Source organism: Acanthopagrus latus, chromosome 21, assembly GCF_904848185.1.
Source record: "Acanthopagrus latus isolate v.2019 chromosome 21, fAcaLat1.1, whole genome shotgun sequence".
Taxonomy (NCBI): domain Eukaryota; kingdom Metazoa; phylum Chordata; class Actinopteri; order Spariformes; family Sparidae; genus Acanthopagrus; species Acanthopagrus latus.
In genome coordinates, this window is record NC_051059.1 from 20665384 (window position 1) to 20686552 (window position 21169).

General features: G+C 41.0%; 1 protein-coding gene across 9 annotated transcripts in view; it reads left to right on the forward strand.

Annotated features, from left to right (window-relative positions):
• gpc5c (glypican 5c) overlaps positions 1 to 21169 on the forward strand; it is a 105268-nt gene that overhangs the window by 61822 nt on the left and 22277 nt on the right. For 6 of the 9 annotated variants that reach the window (XM_037083392.1, XM_037083394.1, XM_037083393.1 and 3 more), the window contains one exon: positions 9740 to 9860. In XM_037083392.1, the coding sequence (XP_036939287.1) occupies positions 9740 to 9860 (121 nt within the window). Of the gene's footprint in view, positions 1 to 6216; positions 6437 to 9739; positions 9861 to 10433; positions 10518 to 15411; positions 15675 to 21169 lie in introns of those variants that run through there. The other 3 variants (XR_005072070.1, XM_037083399.1, XM_037083397.1) reach the window with 3 other exon arrangements.

A 21169-nucleotide genomic window follows, 5' to 3' on the forward strand; every position in this document is an offset into this window, starting at 1 on the left:
AGATTCATTAACTTAAACATCCTGGACACAAATGTTTCATCTTGTCTGAAATGACATAACCCTGCAGTTAGTGTAACTAGAGTTAGATACAGCCTCTGGATTGTTTATGTTTGAGGGGTGAAGCTCCATCATGATAGTGAAAGGACACATCTTCTGCACTTTACTGCAATTAATCTAGGTCAGCGGCTCCCAACTACGGGGGCCATGATCCCCAAAGGTCACAAGATGATTAACAGGACAGGAGAAAAGAAAAACAACTGCTTCGCAAAATTAGGTTCATTTTTTTCAAAATTTGTTCTGATCTTTGCCAGTTTTAGGCAGAAGTGGAATATCATTCATAATTATGCTTTCAACAGTTTAAATTAACTGAAAATAAAAAATGTGTTTTTGTTTCCTAAGAATGAGCCTTTTATATCTAAAGAGGGAACAACTCACCTTCCACTGAGTCGACCAATTGCACAACCATGTTTCTATGGCAGTCAAAACCAGACAAAATAAATGCCTGCTCTAAATAAGGCCTTTCAGATATTTCAGGTTTTTACCAGCCACTGTAGCTTCTCCCACATACTTGGAAAAGGAGGGCATGGCAATTTGTAAACACACTGAACCTTAAAGGTGTCACATGTCAGCAGTGTTGCAAACCTATGTTGAGGGGAACACATTTCATTTAGAGGAGGACACAGTTCGATAAACTAAGGACGAGTGATTATGCAGGCAAAACAAGTTTAAGGAGTTGCACACATCACTTGATTAGTCATGCAGACATTTCCCAAGCGCAAGGAGAAGCTATTTAGTATGAAATCATCAAAACAGGCTCAAACAAACTTCAAAACAAGAGAGATGAGATTGCTGGGTTCAACAGCTGACTGTGATTTTTGATCTCATGTGAAGTTGCCAACATGACTGCAGTGCCTCTGCTGCTCTTTATTTTCCTGACCTGCCCTGACTCTGCCTACATACACTATATTACCAAAAGTATTCGCTCACCTGCCTTTACTCATTCTATGAACTGAAGTGCCATCCCATTCCTAACTCATAGAATTCAATATGATGTCGGTCCACCTTTTGCAGCTATTACAGCTTCAACTCTTCTGGGAAGACTGTCCACAAGGTTGAGGAGAGTGTTTATAGGAATTTTTGACCATTCTTCCAAAAGCGCATTGGTGAGGTCACACACTGATGTTGGTCGAGAAGGCCTGGCTCTCAGTCTCCGCTCTAATTCATCCCAAAGGTGTTCTATCGGGTTCAGGTCAGGACTCTGTGCAGGCCAGTCAAGTTCATCCACACCAGACTCTGTCATCCACGTCTTTATGGACCTTGCTTTGTGCACTGGTGCACAGTCATGTTGGAAGAGGAAGGGGCCCGCTCCAAACTGTTCCCACAAGGTTGGGAGCATGGAATTGTCCAAAATGTTTTGGTATCCTGAAGCATTCAATGTTCCTTTCACTGGAACTAAGGGGCCAAGCCCAGCTCCTGAAAAACAACCCCATACCATAATTCCTCCTCCACCAAATTTCACAGTTGGCACAATGCAATCTGAAATGTACCGTTCTCCTGGCAACCTCCAAACCCAGACTCGTCCATCAGATTGCCAGATGGAAAAGCGTGATTCATCACTCCAGAGAACGCGTCTCCACTGCTCTAGAGGCCAGTGACGGCGTGCTTTACACCATTGCATCCGACGCCTTGCATTGCACTTGGTGATGTGTGGCTTGGCTGCAGCTGCTCGGCCATGGAAACCCATTCCATGAAGCTCTCTGCGTACTGTACTTGGGCTAATCTGAAGGTCACATGAAGTTTGTAGCTCTCTAGCAATTGACTGTGCAGAAAGTCGGCGACCTCTTTGCACTATGCGCTTCAGCATCCGCTGACCCCTCTCCGTCACTTTACGTGGCCTACCACTTCGTGGCTGAGTTGCTGTTGTTCCCAAACGCTTCCATTTTGTTATAATAGAGCTGACAGTTGACTGTGGAATATTTAGGAGCGAGGAAATTTCACGACTGGATTTGTTGCACAAGTGGCATCCTATGACAGTTCCACGCTGGAATTCACTGAGCTCCTGAGAGCGGCCCATTCTTTCACAAATGTCTTGTTTCACAGTCTGCATGCCTGAGTGCTTGAATTTATACACCTGGGGCCAGGCCAAGTGATTAGAACACCTGATTCTGATCATTTGAATGGGTGAGCGAATACTTTTGGTAATATAGTGTATCTGACTCATCACTCAGTACAGACGCTGCAAGGGAGCATAACAGAGGGCCCACTGGGCTACCGGCCAGGTCTGCCAGATCACATGGCACACTTGACTCAGCTCTTTAAGAGATTAACTGGGTGGCTCTCAACATTTGGACAAATAATTTGAACTCTCGTTGCATCGAGTTTTCAGCAGTGGAAACCAGCAATCAATACTTAATGAAACAGAACAGTTACAGTGAATTAACTAGACATTTTTGAGCTTTCCTAGTAGCTGAACTTGGGATAAGTTCTCTCAAAGTCAGCCTTATTATCCACTGTGTTTCTGAACAACCATTATGCCGGTGTCTCACTGGGACAAGACGGGCCATAGAACTGTTTCATTTCCAAATCCCCGAGCTGCCAGCTGGAACAAGGAGGAGGTGAGGTCAAAAGATATGAGGAGACAGATAAAGAGGGGAAAAACACAGAGCTAGGAATAAAATGAGAGTTAGAATTAAGCCAAGACTGCATGCCCCAGGTACTGTTAAAGCTTCCAAGTGACTGCAGCTACTGGTGGCGTTCAGCGTGTTCATGTGGCTACTGCCTGGGTTACACAAGAAAGCCATGAGAGCAAAGAGAGAGAAAGCAGGATTAAATGGAGTTTGGGATAGTGGGCATTGAAATTAAGAGGAAGACTAAAGATGACTTGAAGTGCAGACATGGCCTCTTGCAGGACTTTTAGAGATCATTTAAGAAATGCAAAATAAAAGGTAGGGGGTGGGAACAGAGCATAGAAAGAAAAGCACACTGTTTGAGCTTGCACGCCCTGTAGATGACCTCTCCTGATGTGCTTGCTGTTTCTTCTTGCAGATATTAAGATCTTGAGTATTTCCTTTCTAATAATGCTGTCTTTGAAGCACAGCAAGTTATAGCACATACTGCCAGGAGTTTGGAAATATATAAGAGCAGCCAAAGATTTAACTATTGCTTCATTTTGTATGTAGTTTGGCTTGAAATATTTACTTTGACTGTGTTTATCATTGGAAACCCATGATAAACTGTGTATGTTCACACTGCATTACGGGGCACAGTCTTGCGAAACATTTTTGTGCGTTCAAACATGTTCATGTTTACTGTCCGAGGTGACAGCATGTGCACATATGTCAAGTTGATTAAATGTTTGCGAAGTGGCTTTTGACCGGTTGCCTGTTCATGTGCTCAGTGTTAGTACGGTGAATGGCTGCTGAGCTCACAGTGTGTGTGAGAACAGTCTGGCCTTTCAGAACAAAACCTCCTGCTCAGAGTATTTCAACATGTCCAAGCACTGCTCGTAAAGTTAGCTGGCTACAAAACATCTCCTCAACCCCTCCCTTGCTCTCTGACTACTGGCCTCACTCGTGACTTCAGGTCCTCTTGTTCCTGGAAGAGAAAGTTGTAATGCTATATTTTACAGTGTTACAGGCTCGGTGTTAGGTTGAGCAGTATATGTTTTTTATCTCATATAGGCTTATCTCACCTCATAAAACTATCAAATTAGCAATAGACCATACAAGTATCATGGTCCTAGCTTTGGAAATACATACCTTAATGAAAAATAATGGAATCTACCTGTGTGATATTTGTAATTGCTTGAGAAATGATATTGTTCATCCACTGGTCAGACTAGAATGGTGATTCTAAATCAATAAAGCTAAAGATTTAAAGCTCTTGTTCTTGTACTAAAATTTTAATAGTGTTTTACTGTTTCATCATGTTCACTTTTCAGCTGTCATTGGTTTAGTTACTACTGGTGAAAACACAGTGTTTCCTATGGCAGTAATTTTCTTTTTGACTTCAGCAGCAATGTTCACATTTAAAGTGTTTACTTCACAAGCAAAATATTCAGTTATGGAGGCATGTGTGTGTGTAAGTAATGAGAAAGCTGTGGAGCATGCATTTGAAGTCCTTTAGTCGTTGTCTACATTGCATAAAAAATGGATCATTTGTGGTAATTGCCACCTTGCCACCTACACAAAGTGTAATGTTGACGGTACTTGAGTGTGCAGTTATTAATGGGGAGAAAAGCAAAACAAAAAACTCCAGAGATGTCACAGTGAGCACCAAGCTTTAAAGATGACATCTTTTAATACTGCAGCTGGCATGACCCAATGTGTTTTAATCATAGGAATCAACACATGTTCAATCTTGCATACCCAGAACAGCCGGGAGGGTGGGGAGAGGCTTTATTAATCATGACAAACCAACAATTTGCTGTTTACCCTGACAGCAGTACCACCAGCTCTAATCCAATCCCCTCCTCAGCTGAAATAGTACCACCCACAGACATGAAAATACATACACTCACTCAGCTGAAAACAACCTCACTCCTCTTAATCATTCCTCATTGACACTTTTCCTCCTTCAGTTTGCTCTGATTCAGCCTGATGTTTATTTCAGAGGAATCATTCATCCAAATCAATTTGCATGCAGAAAATGTGACTGCCGAAAAAAGATCCAGACACTTTTCGTGTCTGTTCCTCTGAATAGGCAGAAGAAGATTTAGTCCAATTAATCACTCATTACCCTGTATTTTTTAAGATTAAACTGTTAAAAAGTAAATTAAGTATTCATGTGAATAGTTTGTACTGGTGCACATTTGAAAACATGTGACTCAGTAGCAGGCAGTAAGGAGTTGACTTTTGTGGACCACCTTTCTTAAATGTCATGCTTTCTAAATGCTCTGGTTTATCATCATCTATTTGCCAGGGCCCTTTTGATTATAGTACATCTATGATACATTTGCTTGTCTTACATTGCATGTGTTTTTTGTCTCCCTGGCACAGTTTTACATTGATGCAGGATTACCTTCCTGGCAGAGACTGCTGTATGCCATCTCTCTTGTCTCCTCATAATGTCACTGTGACACGCAGGGTCTACAAGGACAATCTATTAGGACCTCTGTAGTTCAGCCTTTGTATGCTGCCAGCGAGAAATGATATTGGTGTCTGCAGGAGTGATTTTGATATCGTCAGAGATGAGTCTCAGTGCAATACATTTCAGTATTATTCAGCATGTTATCCTATTAACACACTGCATAAGGGCATTGATTTAATAAATTTGAGGATTTCAAGAAATGAGCGACAGCACGATGATTATTGACTCTAATTACCGAATCAAAGATCCAGAACAGTGTGCTAACATAGAATTCCTGGCACAAAATGTCAAGCCCCGAGCACGGCATGTGACCTCAGGATGCTTTTCAATCCCAATGTGAACGCTGAAGCACATCAGAAATATCATGCCTCCCTGGCAGATACTTGTGGATAATCTTATTAGCTGTTGGGATCCTGGCAAAGATCTCAGCAGACAGCTTGCGGTATGAATGCAATTAAGCCATTACTGTAGAAATATTAGAATCGAACAGGACTACTGCCTTGTGTTTATTTTGTAATGTCTGTGGTTCAGCGTTTAAGTCTCTAGCAATCATGCATATGAGTATATGTAAAAACTTTAACAGGTAGAAATAAAGCAATGCTGGAAAAGTTGAGGAGAATGAGAACGACTCAGTCTAGTTTGAAGCTCTTTGTCGTGCTATGTTTAAGTCCTAAGATGAGTTCACTTGCAAAAAGAGTGAGGTGTTTGAGGAGATGCAGAGGTGACCCCTTACCTGTAGTTAAAGGGAGACATGCACATATTTACACAAATATTCTAGCTAATTGAATCCCTGGTGGGTGTTGTGGGATCGTTATCCTTCCAGCCAGACCTCGGTGATCAGTCAAGAGCTGAACACAGATGAAAGACTTCCAGAATCTACCTTACCTGGGGCCAATCTACTAGACGCCCCCTCACTCTGGCTATGGCAAACCTTCACTAGACCCCTTCATCAAATGTTTACACACCCTTGAAACGTTATTATTCATGTTAAGGCCTCGCTTTGTTTACAGCATATACACTGAACTGTTCAGGCACCCGAGTGCCCTCAAAATGCACATATTTTTTTTTCTGCTATCTCCCCGTACACCTTGGGAGATTAATATTTAAGCTCTGTTTTCTGCCTTGCAGCCCCACCAGCATTCCTTCAGGCTTCCAAAAGATCAAGACAGTTCAGTTTGCGGTCAGCATCAGGGAGCGGAGGTCACTGCTCGTCTGTGCTCCAGGCAGAGGGAACGAAGAGAACAGACAAAGCCGCCTTTAGGAAAGTGCATCAATTGGGCATTCAGAGGAGAATGAGTCAATTCCGTAGAAAGGAGTCAGGGAGCTATGAGTCAGAAACCAGACATGTGTAGGTAGTCATTTTTAAGAGGAAAGGGCAGACTGTTGATTAGATTCATTGATTTACTTTACAAGAGAGAGATATCATGTGGGTGCTGCAGCCTTTTATTCTTCTTGTACAATCTTATGGTTCACAGTCACTCTTTGATTCACTGGGACATGGTGAGAAGTATTCTGAACCAGTACATTATTGCCATTGGCAGGAATCTTATCATAGCATCTGATGTCTGCTCCAGTTCCGTCCAAAGATTTGCTGCAATAAATTTTCTGTCTATCAGGTAACCAGCTCTGGGATGTCCTGCTGTGTTAGTCGTCATATCCCTTCTAAATAATATCAAACATACTTTGTGTTAAAAAGTTCCAGGCCTAACTGACTGCCAAACTCACCCTGACACTTCCCTTTCATTAGCATCCCATCTGATGAGCTCATTTCCGCGCCAACACTGTTATCCCAAGCCAAGCCTGGAGACAGACATGCATAACACACAGGCCCCCACTTTTCAACCATTGCTTAGGGAGCTCTTTGATTCTTCAATTTATCATTTATGTCGTGGGGGTGGGGGTTGGGGTGAAAGTCGAAAAGCTATCGATTGTTTCCATCTTGACAAGAGAAGATTCAGAGCCGCCGGCAATTAAGAGCTTCAGATGTTGTCAAAGCAGACAGTGGTTTGTGTGTCTGATGCTGGGGGAGAGGTGGGGGGAGACCCATCCACTTTGCAAATAGACTAAAGTGGAACAAGTAATTGAAGCAGGAAATAAACAGGAATGGGATGTAAAATAATGCGTAGCGGGAGAGGCTAAAGCGAGAAATGTTTGCATTTTTATGGGCCCCATCCGCAAAAGCGCTGCTTCAGCAAGCCGAAAAAGCGCAGACCTTATCGGGACATTGCTTAGATCACAGGCCGGAGAATCTCGAGTTCAGCACTTTTATGATTGCCTCTGCTCATATTCACATGAACATGTGCAAGTGTGTGCATGCTCAGCCACATGCACATAAACACATCCATATAAACACATTCACTTACACAATCCATAACGACTTTATCAGCCTTGTACTGCCAGTGGAAGCATCCATTGATTTGATGCCAGTATATGTCATTCCTCTCCAGGGCTGTTAGAGCCCCCATGCATGGGAGATTAACATCAACATATAATTCTCAGTGTAATTAATATAGTATGATGGATGTGGAGTCAAAAATATAAAACTTTATGAGTGTGTTGCAAAGCTTTAACAGTCTGTGTATCTGCGCTCATATATGGTTAACAGCTCTAAGGCTTTACAGTAACCAAAAGTGCACCATCACTGATACAAATAGCATCACGGGTTGTGGGAGTTTAACTTTAGAGAGGCGGGGAGCATATATATTTTGGATGACCCTGGAGTACAAGGGGGATAAGTGAATGTGTGTGTACTTTGGATGTCAATAGCATTATTAGTACTGAGTTTTGGGAAGAAGGTGAGAAAGTTTAAACATTAATAGCATCTCTGCAATATTAATGAATGTGAAAGTACATGTACTTAAACTTTCTCTGCAAGATATTGATGAACTTGTACAGGGCTCAGTGTGTCAGCACTTCTCTATGGCAAGCTGTTGTCTTATTATTTCCTAAAATTACTCACTCATCAATTTTCTACCAGTTACTAGTTGTCATTGTTAAGATAATGGGCATGCACGACTGGTCAATTAAAACTCAGGCTATAATATGCATATATACATATAGATTTTCCCAGACATTGTTCAACCTCATAGATGAAATGGGTTCAGTGTAACAATTTGTACCAGTTTACATGTATTAATCACCTGTATTGACCATATGTGAGCAGATTGTAACTTGACCTCCTTTCTCGGATGCTTATACAAGCATCTGGACAATTTGTGGAAGTTGTTCAATGCTGCTGGACCGTGGATTTCTTTGTGAAGGACTTGGGTCGAAATTTTCACAGCAGTCAAAAGGATGTGACTATGTGCACCTCATGGAGTGCCTCATCTCACTGGGCACTCTCTCTTTCTGCTCCACTGACATAGAGCAACAGTAGCTAATATCAGTTTAGCAGAAACATAGTGACTTTTGGATTGTGGTCAATTTAGTTAGTTACAAGAGTAAGTTATTGGCCATTTTCAGAAAGATAGATACATTCCAGTGATCTCCTTATCTCCACACTATAACACATTATAGTACCAAACTTCAAAATGCTTTACAAAAAAACAGGACAAAATGGCTGTGTATGTGCATGTGTTAATCCAATACTGATTTCCCTATCTGACGTAAGATTCAAACACAGCACTCCAGTGCAAGCTTGCTTTGCTAAACACAGAGGTACTTCTGCCAGTACAGTATCATCAAATGCCCCTTCAGAACAATAAACAGCAATGTTATCAATTTTATGATTCAAACATTTCAGTTGTTAAATCTATAAAGTGTTCAATCAATTCCATTCTAGAGCCTTGACTGTGGTTAAATGCGTCATGATACATTCAATGTTTATTTCTGCCAAAACAACTTTTGTGTCTATTATGCTCTATTAAAACACTCCACCCTCCCACATCAGGCAGCTTGAAATGTTAGCCTCCCTGACATCAGCTCAACAACAGCTCCGACAAAATCAACAGCTATAATCCCCGCCGAGCTGCAGACCCACGGAGCATGCCAAGGATTAAAGGGTCCAGCTCACCATGTCTCTCAATTTCATTTTTACAAGGCCACGCTCAGTCATATTTTCATTAAAAAATATTCCCAATCACAGAGGAACATAAAAGCAGCATTAAGTGATTTTTGAACACATTTGATTGAATGTTGACGCAGAACTGTGTGCATGATGGATTTTTTAATGTTTTCCGTGCAATATGCCCTGTGTTTTGCCTTTGACAAATGAGGCCCTAATGGTTTTTAGATTATGTTGAAGAAGTGCTGTGGTACAGTTGGCAGACATCTAAATACAGACATTGATGGACTACATAATGATGATGTTTCTCTTTGGTTTTTAGTTTTGTTTATTCGACATGGAAGAAAATTACATTGCTCATTTTTCAAGCACAACTCGGTAAAGTGCAGACTTATTTACACTGTGGTCCTCGAAATACAGGTAGTAAAATTATACATCATTACATGTACAAACAATAATGAAAGATCAACAGTAAAGAAACCCAGAATAACAAACACATACCATGCTGCTGTTAACTATTGGTATAAAGCAAAACAACAAACATCAGGACACTGCTGCTGGTTTGTCAGTCTTGAACAACTGGATATCTTATGCAAATATTCCTGAGTTTCTTCTCCAAATCTGACACCCTTTTTCTTTTTCCTACAGCTATTCTGGCAGAGTTGTGGGAAATGGTCTGCATGCCCAGAGACGAAACCCAGAGGTCAAAGTTCGCAGCCCAAACCCTACACTGGCTGAGGTCAAGGAGAGGTTGGAGCGCTTCAACCAGGTAGGATGACACATCCCTGATGTACACAGATATGCACATATTTTTCAGGTTGAAGATAGTGATTGGCCTCAGGGTGCCACTGAATCATCTGTGTGTTTGTCCGCATGTCTCTTAATGCCGAGGGGCTCGCTGCACTTACCAAACATGTCCAAACAACATTCCTTACCCGACTGCTTACTGTTGATCTGGTTAGACTGAATAGAAAATTCAGCGCTAAAACTTGAAAGTTTTTAGTCAACTGAATTGTTTTGTAACCAACGCCATTAAAGTCTGATTGGACCTTTGTCTAATTAGTATGCCTCAAATAATATAACACAGAGTCAGAGCAGCTGAAATGTCCTTGCCATTTTCCTTCCATCCAAAGACCTGTTTTTTTGCACAGAGGCAGATATCAAAGATAAATGGAAAGGATAGAGGGTGAAAGGGAGGCGGTGACAGAAAGAAAAAGTGAATTACTGTGGAAAGAAAAAAAAGAAAAAGAAAGATGAGAGGCGGGAGCAAAAGGTCAGGAATGAGTGACAGATAGGGAGAGATGACACAAGCAGCTTCAAAGTGACACTGTTTGTCATGTAGATGGGGTTTAGTTCTGAAAAGGACCAAGAAGAAAAGGGCCATTTCACACAGTCCCTAGAGGCCATTTGAGGAGACAAACGGACCAGGATTCGGTTCCCCTCTGCCTGCCTGCCTGCCCTTTTGTCGCCCTGAAAATTATGCCCATGGATAAAACACCAGCCATCTCACACTGTCTATCTCTATATTCCTCTTTCTTACCGCAGATTTTACTCTTTCAATCCTTTTTGATTATTGAGGCTTTCCTCTAATAAACCTGAAAAAGTTCTTCTTTTTCATCTCTTTGTTAATGCATTTCTGTTTACACTCTATATTATAACCATTGCAGACATCCTCTTATCCTTATCTTTCCTTTCTCTCTCCTCCATACATTTATTTTCTGTCTCTCTTCACGTGTATCTTGCATCTCACACATATCTCCCAGCCAGCCTGTCCACCTGTCTGCCGCTGACAGCTCAAGCTCATTTCTGTCAGACCACAACATCTCATTGTGCACGGTGCCTGTCAAGTGTCCTGTTGTCATGGTAACTATGCAGAGTTGAGCAGTTGTCCTGTTGACATTTACAGGGTTGAAAAGCCTACCTTGAATCTAGACCAGGTGGCGGCGCTTGCCTGAGCTTTGTGTTTGTGCCAGATAAGAGCAAAGGATCACAGAGTGTCAAGCTGCATAATGTGTCAGGCTTCCCAAGGTACATTCAGAACAGTTAAACATCCACGAGTGCAGAAATATATTCTATCACATGTCTGCTCACACCTGCAAATACAGTTTTACATAGTTGCAGTATGCATAGACTGAAACTGTCAAAAAAGCATCACACATCGTAAAGCGCTTTCTTAAAATGTAATTTATTTGACACAAGGGGTGGATGATTTCAGATCATGATCGACCTTGAAGTTGTCCACAGTCTATTTTTCAGGCGAATCATGAAGATTGCTGTTTTTATTGTCCGGTTACTTTTGTTACTTTTACAAAATGTTCACATAACCTTAACTAGCACAATGCTATATGAACTTAACAATAGAGTTAGCTATGCTGGTTGGACTTCCTTTGACATACTGTGCGCAATTCAATGTGAGTTTTGGCAAAAACATGGCATGAGAGGAGCTTGTGTAATAAAAGAAATATCCTTATTGCAATATTGTCTTTACATGCTACAAATGGAGAAATACATATGCCAGTCTAAGTCTGGGTATAGTCTTTGTCATTGTGATTGCTACTTCATAGATTATGATGTTATGTTGGTGGTTTGACGCTCGCCTGTGACAACTAATAATCCCGGTTATCATCCAAACTGATTCATATAGATCAAAGTGACTTTCTTCAGAATTAGATGCTCTGCCAACTGCCATAAAAGACTAATACCATTTCATGCTCAAAAGGGCTGTGACAGGCTTAAAGGCATGCTCCCTAATTTTATTACAGCAACCCCTAAATTTCTTCCCATGCACTCACTGTTCAGTTCAAGTACTTAAGAGTCAACTTTAAACTATGAACGGAAATTTGTATTTGCACTTAAAATCAGTGACTGTATGTTTATGTGGTCTTACCGATTCTTGCTTAATTTTGACTTGATCCTTTCTCTCTGTCCTTGTCTGTCTAAAGTTAGTTAAAACAGGAGGAAATTGGATCCCTGCTAGAGATGCCTGAAATATCAGCATAGTGTTGTCAACTGTCTCACTGTCTACTTTTCGAGCAAACACTTGTCCCTGGCTTTCTTTATCCTTGCTGCAGAGCCCTCAACAGATGTTTGGAGACAGGGCCATTATAAAAGAATCTTCCAGGTGGGCGAAAATAAGTTCCCTTTTAGATTGATTTTGGCAAGCCCATCTGGATGCCTCTCCAAATTGCAAACTTTACCAGGCACCCACAGTGCCTTTTAGGCTGTTAAGTTAATTGCAGTTCAAACTGGAGGGAGTAGTTTATAGAGATGAAGCTTTGTTTATCCAAACAGTTTCAATTTGTTTGTGCAGACTTCATAGTTAGGCATTGACTCAGCTCACTGACTCTGGTTATGAGCTCCATAATTAACCAGTATTATAACAACATGAATAGCACAACCTGGATTTTAGATGGAGTCCTGATACTGGTGGTTACTGCGTGTTGTTTTCAAGGCCCTCAGCATTGCTCTTCAATTCCAGATAAGTGGATGACAGAGCAGCAGCCCTTCAGTCAAAGAAAAACTATCATGTGGGTTTTTTTAAACATGGCCAAAGCCCTCTGAAAATATTCAATTGACTCTTCCCATTGCCAGTAAATGTTCAACGTCACAAATTTGCTGAAAAACAAGGAACAGTATAAAGCAGCATTGGAGCTCTGTGGCGATGGTTACATTATAATATCATGCCAGACAACCTGTCCAATTGTACCCATGTATCCCACTCAGTATGTTTACATGCACAGCTTAGTCGGATTACAGCCATAGTTCGACTATGCTACTCAATCAGACAACGGCAATTATCCAAGTATACATGCCGGTGAGAAAATCGAATTATTGGCCGAAGCATGTCATACCCCGTTACGCTAGGTGGCTCTGTACCCATTTCAACTAGTGGTAACAGAGCCACCTCAGGCTGACCTCTTTACGTCACCAGCAACACCAAACTCTGCCTCGGCATTTGAGAAGGATGGAGTACGAAGAGCAAGACGAAGCTACATCTTTGTACATTTTGTATATAGTGTACATGATAATTACACAAACTAGATGCACTGTGGCGCTCTTGCTTGCGGTGCTTTTGGAGGAAAGGCACCACCTTCCTTCTATTTCCGGCTCACGGCCCCGAGGAAAAAAATCTCAACCCTGTGCAGAACTCAAAATCCGATCCTATCTGATGGAACATATACATGCATGAGTAATGCAACTATCAATCAAATAATCTAGGTGTTTTAATCCAACTATGAGAAATCCAGTCTGATTTTAGTCAGACTAAGGTGTATACATGCATCTTAAAAATCTGATCATAGTCGGAGTAACCTAGTAATTAGTCGTTTACAGCACTACTCTAGTCTGTTCTCTCTGATTACTGACAGATGAAACCTAGTGGACTGCACACAAATACAGAGCTGACTTGACTGTCTATTTAGAACAATTAAAATCTAACCAGCCACTGAGGTATAGCGCTTGGCATTGATCAGCAGTGCCTGCAAGCCCCTGCTGACATGTTATGGCTGGTTGGCGGAAAGGGCCAGCAAAGTATTACTGATTACATCTTTAAATAAATATATTCCTTCAAACATCTGATCTGTTGTTATTAAACAGCAGGAGGATTTCAAAGTCTGGCAACCCCACACTGAGTCTACAAAACCTAACCTTGACAGGAAGAAAAAGCTTACCAGATAGAAACATTGTTAAATAATGCATTTGCCGAGATGTCTCCTGTGGACTAGATATAATCAAACTAATGCCTGTGCGGTTATTTAATTTGGGTTCTTTCTGTGTGTGTGCTCTACTACTTTTATCTTTGCGAGACCCACTTTGAGTTTCAGACGTTCACAGCGAGGACATTTTTGAGAACCTAGTGCTTTGAAGTAATGAAGACTATTAGAGATGATCTATTTAACATTAGATTTGAATTGTGTGTTGCTGTTAGAAGTACAATTAAGTGTGTCTGTGTGTATGTCTTGTTCATCCTTGCAGCTAGTTTGGGTTTTTATTTTCAGGGCAATATATGTATTTTTAAAAAATAAAACCTGTGTACTGATTCTAAACTGCACAGATATTCTCCTTTTCTGTTTAAAAGGTATTGCAGGTATTTCAATAAATCCCTAATCTGAGCTTTTCCAAATTTGAATAACCTCCATTTCCGGGATTAGTGGGGTTAAGACGTGTATATTTTTACCTACTGGAGAGTAGTTAGACCCAGAGCACTGTGGCACTAAGAGGATTGGGAAACCGTTGCTGATGTATCACAGACTCTGACCCCTCATCTACCCATGGCATTCTCCTCTTAAAGCACTCAGAGCAGCATTCAAAATGAGTGTGCGTGTGTGGTATGCTCAAAAGCTTGCACATACATCACACACAGAGCACTGACACCACAACTGGTGGCAGGCAAGTTTGGAAGGCAGAAGAGGACAGAGGAATCAAGCACAGTTACAACATTTGCATGAATTTCCATGCAGAATCTCATACATAAAAATGCTGCAAATAACTGACAAACACACTCAGGAAAAAGCCTAAATCTCTTGACCTCCTATGAAATGGTCCATTAAGTGAGTAGGCCAAGTTACGGTCCTCCTCCGCGTATCTCCACTGACTCGCCTCTTTCTCGCTCTCTTTCCTTCTGCCTGTAAATGTCGCTAATGTGGACAATAAATGTTTCAAAGTGGAGTTTTGATTCCCAGCCATCCAGCCAGCTGTTTTTGGGTGGGGATCCTTTTTACAATGGTCTATCTGTTTCCTTGTGTGTATTGAGGCCAGATCATTTGTCAATTTGTCAATTTGCACTATGGTAAATGCAAAGTTAGTGGCAACACGCAGCGCAGGGGGAAAAACGCCCAGTCGCTCATTCTCAGGCTTAAATTTCATATTTATTTTACATTTACGTTAGGATGCACACACATTCATACACACAAACACAGACATCATCTTTAGAGCTGTGGAGTTGGAAAGACTCCTGTATAAAAATACAGGAATAGAGAGGGCCAGTTGTGTTTGATTGATGAGACTGACTACTGCTTGGCTGTCTGGTTTGGCCAGTGGCCCGGCCAGGTTCCACATCAGAGAAGCCTTACTTGGGTTTCACACACACTCAGCACACCGTCTCTGTGGATCCAGTCCATTCTCGGATCTATCAGCTACTGCAAGGCCTTCTTTAAGGACTACAGGGAAAACCTCGTGCCTGCTATTTAAAAGAAGTACAGATATACAAATTACACATTTTATCTTAACTCCTAAAACACACATAGGTTTAGCTGTATGAGACACCCACAGTTGTTTGTCGTGACTTCGATTTCACAGCATATGTCTCTTTTCTGTTCTAGCAATGCCTGTAGCATGGGGCTGTAAGGGTTTGAGCTTTAAAGAGTAAGTGGAGTCCAGGGATGAAGAAAGGGCTGAGCTGGCAGGGCGTCACAGGGAGGGGACAGATTCTTTCCACTTGAAGAAGATGATGGAGCTGGCCTTCACAGGAGCTCTGCTGCTCTTTGCCGCTGCTGCTGTGGAAACGACACAGCAACAAGTCTCACCGCCCAGGGCTCCTCTCTTTTAGCTTGGCAACCAAACTTCATGAACCCAGACACCAATTCAGCCATGACATATTTTTTACTATCCTAATTAGATGCAAAGCTCATAAAAAAATCCAGTGATCTGTGACTGTTTTTCCACATTGGGTCATGTTTACTTGTGGGTTTCAGTTCCATGTGGACAGTGATTTTTTTGTCGCATGGTGAAAGATGTGACCTGTTTGTGTTTATGACAGATAGGAAAATCCCCACTTACTCATGGTGTGCATTTGTTAACACCAAGTCAAAACAAAATGTTCCGGAGGTTATCTGCAGCTGGGATTACAGGCTTGGCTTCTCATGTTTAGGAAACATTATTGAGTGTGTGTGTGTGTGGGGGGGGTTGTTTTGTTTTTAAGCGGAAAATATTCTATTTGTGATGATGGGCTAAAAAGCTGTCCTCAATTAAGTTTGAATATTGGCACTGATTTCCTGATTTGATTCCATTTTTATTCCTAAAGTCACAGATTAAAGTGAGGTCAAGTTTGATTTGATTTTGGAACAAACTATCAGCTGTCATATACATTACTTTTGTGTTTCTGTTGTAATAACTTCCTTATCCTTTCTGCAATCATGTATTTCACAAAACTGAGGACCTCACCACATCCTTGCTCATGAATACTGATCCTTTTGAGGATGTTTACCTGTTTAATGTTTCAATGAGGTAGTTTTTGAACATTTAACCACCTTCCCAGTCTTTCTGTTGCCCTTGGTAGAAGCATGTTGCAATCATTAGATTTAGAATAAGCAAATATTTACAAAATACATTGAAGTTTATGTGGTAAAACAAATATATTGTCTTTGTACTGTATTCAGTTGAGTATATGTCAAAAAAGATGAAAAAGATCACATTTTATTGCTCTACACAGCAATCAGGGCTGTACGAACATTTTACACAATGTAAGCTGTGTTTTTTGCTCAGTTCAATTCTGGATGGATAGATCACAAAGAGAAAATAACTTTTTTGTGTCCCTGTTCTTACGTGCACTGTATAAAAGATGTATGTACAGTTGTACCTGCATTGATTAATTCTGCATGTGGAAGTGACTTGGAGTTACGGCATACGGTACATCAGCCTTTTGTACCACTGCTTTGTAAGGACTTCTGTAGCCCAGTTGACCGTCACATCTCACACAACAGACTTCTCTTCAGCTAGGTAGCTGTTGGAGCTTGTCCTCAGAAAATCGCTGATGTCACTCAAACTGTCTTACATTTTTTAACAACATCCCCATCACCCGCTTGACAGAAGCCAAAGTTTATTCACTCGTACATACGTTACACACACACACACACTCTCACACACACACACACTCACACACAAGATCTGCCTGAGCCAGTGCCTGACAGAAGCAGGGTGTGACGACCCAACGCCACAGCCTGTTGTTGTGATTGACTCACAAGGGTTACGTGAGGTCATGGCCAATAAAATGTCACTAACGGTTAGCAGGAGAATCTGCTTGTACTAACTTGCACAGCAGGGGTGTGTGTGTGTTTCTGCCATTGTTTAAAAAAAAATGTTCAAAGTATTACTCAGACCTCTTGGGAAATGCACTTGATTATTTTTCGAAAAGATAAATTCTGTTTCCTGAGTTATGACATATTGCATGAAATTCGTTGGAAAGTTAGAACTGTCTGGTGTAGAAGCAACTTGTTCTCGCATTACTGTTGGTTCAAAACAAATCTTTCTGTGTTTGTCCAGGAAGATGTCTGCCTACATGAATAGTCATAGTCAGCAGCTTTGCACTTTTGTTTTGCACTTTTTCTCCACTGCTCCTGTAAATGATGTCCAACTCGCATTTTTCAATATCAACCATACTTATACGATCATTGTGTAACTTTACTTCAAGCAATTTGCCAAAGTTTGATGGTGCTACAGACATTAGATCAATGAAGTGATTGGCAATAACTCAGAAATCATGAGTCTGATTCATTTTTTGATGACAGGAAAAAATGGCCGACTTCAGCCAATACGCATAATTGCCTTTATTTGTACATTGCTTCAGATCCAGACACAGAAATATAAAACATCAGAGATTTGTGTGGTCTTGGCAAAGGTGAATGTGGTCAGTGAACATGTCCATGCATATGATAGCAGATAGATTCATTTTTTTTTTCATTCAGCATTCTGGTGGTCAACAGTCATCTTCAGTGCAATATAGATTTCACATCTAAAAGTCAGCAAGGCAAAAGTTTGGGCGGTCAGCTTTGGTTTAAGGGTTTTTATTGGCCTCATCTTTATCCATGGAAAGGACAACAGCAGAAAAATGCTTGGCTCCCAGTGTTGCTACGCCTTTGATTTTAAATTCAGTTTTGAATCAGCCTCATGTTCCATGTTTTAGATGGCAACACAAGCTTTTGCCTGTCCAAACTCTGACAGCTACCATTCCTGTCCAGTCCAGAGCTTTTTGTACTCCGACAGTCAAAAGTGCTCTATTAATTAAGAACTGTTTGGTTGGCAATAACAGGTGCCATTAATCCACACAAACAATGCGTCGTATCTCTTTCAGAATTAGCAGCTATGGATGGCTGAGCAGTGCCTCTACAGTTACATTTGTTTGCAGCCTGTCACTCTTCCTAGGAGGCTCTGTCGCTGTCTGATACTTTCTTTCACTCTCTTTCTCTGACATGCTCTTACTTGGGAAATGTACTTATTTTTTTACGCATTCAACTGCATTTTCTTGGTCGGGCAATGTGAAGTTGAGAGAATTGCAGCCATTTCCTTACGCTAGGGACCTACAAATAGATACAGTGCAGCACCACATTTTTTTTTCTCCCGGCTGATGTTTTTTTCTTTTACACAAAAGCATTATGAGCCTGTAAAGTATGTGAGAGAATGGAGAGAATTTAAATTTAAAAGTTGGAAAGTTCTTCGGGAGGCTATTAGATATTACCACTGTCACTTTTTCCCTTCAGTCGTTTCCAGGTTTTCCTCCCCTTCTCTTTTTCTCCATGTCCACATAAGCAGTTTTACCACGACTGCCCTTAATGAGGTGATACTGTTTCAAATCGTCAAAGAAAAAGAGCACATGCCTCCATGTGGGCACACAAAGGTTATGACTTATGTTCCGAGTTCACTAGTTTGACAGCAATATCCCACACATGCACGGATGTGTGCACAGACACACACACACACGACAGCTGCAGTATTCATATCCCATCCTCGGTGACCACATTTTACATTTTTACATTCCATAATCAGATTTTCTGTTTCCACACCAAACTGGAGCGTGTAGCCACAGTAACTTCCTGGTTGAGCTGCACACACACACACACACACACACACACACACACACACACACACACACACACACACACACACACACACACACACACACACACACACGCTCTTTCAGTCTTCCCAACTCCTTCAGAAGGTGATTGGTTACTCCTGGCGGTACAGATTTCATTGTGACTGGGATGCAGTCAAATACATGCAGGAATTCAGCCCTTGATGCTCTCAAACATGCCCCATCATCCTCCGACTGAGGAATGCTTTTGAAAAGTAAGAGAGAGGAGAATGAGTTGGCAGGGTGAGAGGAGAACTAGAAAATATTTCATGATTCGGGATTTTATTCAAAGCCCTATGGGAATACCCGATTTGTCTTCGGATGCCAGGGTAATTTCAAGGCAAGCCTCAAGTATTGAGGCTGGCATCTTGTTGTTTTTCTTTTTTTCCAATCACTCCACCCACAGCCCCCTCAACTGCTTGCACAACTTAAGTTCAGTGTTCCTGTCTGGGCACTTTTACAATTTGATACTCATTTATTTCTTTCTCTCAAACTATTCTGTTTATATCTGTCTGTCTTTCTGTCTAACTTGTAAATCCGTCACCGTCTGTTTGTTTTACTTGGCGCATGCAGTTCCACGTCTCAGACACTGATCTTGAGTTGCAACACTTCAACTGATTGCGCCAGCTCATCATCCCTCTCATTTGTCTTGATCAAGTCTTCATATTGTTAGTAGATATTTAAAGGAAAATGTATGAAAATAATAGTCTATACTGCAAAAAGTGGACCATCAAAGATATGTCAAAACAAGATGTTAAAAAGGTGTAAAAAATAAATAATATCTCCCAATGAAAGAAGTGAAATACATCTAAAATCAAGTGTGCTGTATCTCACTGAAATCCAGTTTTATAGGTTTTTTTTTGTTTTTTTTTTGTTTTTTATGACATTTTCTTCCTCAAATCAACACACACTGTGACATTCAACATTGTTTTACACATCGGGGGAGAGAAGGCCGAGTCGTGTGTCGTGTGAGAACAAAGACATTTGTCCCTGTAGGGTTAAATTTCTGCTTTTTCATTACATAAAGGTTGCTGCTATTTAAATTGTCTGCCCACTTGTTCACATTTTCCATATGGTACTGCGTGACAAATCAGGAGAAAGAGCCTTTGAGAGATTGTTGTTGTTTTTGAAGACATAAATAGATCCTCCTTGGCTGTGTGGTCATCTGTCGGTCCTGAGTCATTTGATGCTGGAAAATGTTGTTTTTCACTGTTGAATTACTATTCGTATTTGAAATTAACTGAGACAGATTAGCATGCAGCACTGTATAATATGTGCTAACTCTCCCCTGATGTGAGTGCTGCTTCTATTCTCAAAAAGACGGAACACTGAAGAAAGCCAATTTAAAATATTGCTTAAGACACTCATTGAAACCCAAAGCTGGTCCTCAGTGCAGCAACAGTATTTTTCTATCAGACAGATAGGGGAGAGAGACTATTCACCGCATATTACTGTATGCATTCAACATCCCTTAAGAGCTCATATTGGAATATTGTATATCTCTGTTTCGTTCGCTCCAAGGACAAATTAGAAATTGGCTTTTTCACTATGTTGCTGGAAAACCACAATTAAGTTCCCTGAGTGTTAAGTTTTGAAATTACCACAGTAGAGTTGAAGTTTCAACAGAAAGAAATAACAGTTTTGCAGTCTTGACATCGTCAAAGCAAACCAACAAACTGCGTTGGACAGCAGCCAACCAACAATTCTACAACGGCCCAACTGTGGTTTCCACAGCAACGGCGCCTTAATTGATTCCTTCCCTAATTAACATGCTTTAAGGACAGCTGGGCCAAGCAGCTTTGTGTTAAACGTCCCCTGAACATCACGGTTATTAGCTTAATACCCAAACGGTTATCTGAATGGTGTTGGTACACAGTACTCCGCTGTTCAGCAGTGCATTTCCTCTTAAACTCTTGCAATGTGCATTGAATTATTTCAGTTGCTTTACATAAAAAAGGTTAATTGCTTTATCACGGTTGCTGTCCAGAACCGTGGAAGATGTTTTCTCTCTCTGTCTATCTTCTATTATCTGTCCCTTGCAGGCTTCTGCTGAAATATTTTTGATTGATTCGTTGGGTTGATGCTTAAATGCAAGCTGACTTATTGCACACAAACTGTTCTTTATGTATTTTACAGCAACAGAATATTTTCCTCAAGGTGTGATGAGAATTATCAGCACCAGACAGTACATGATATATGAGTCCCCTTACCAAAGTTTTTCTTTTTTATAA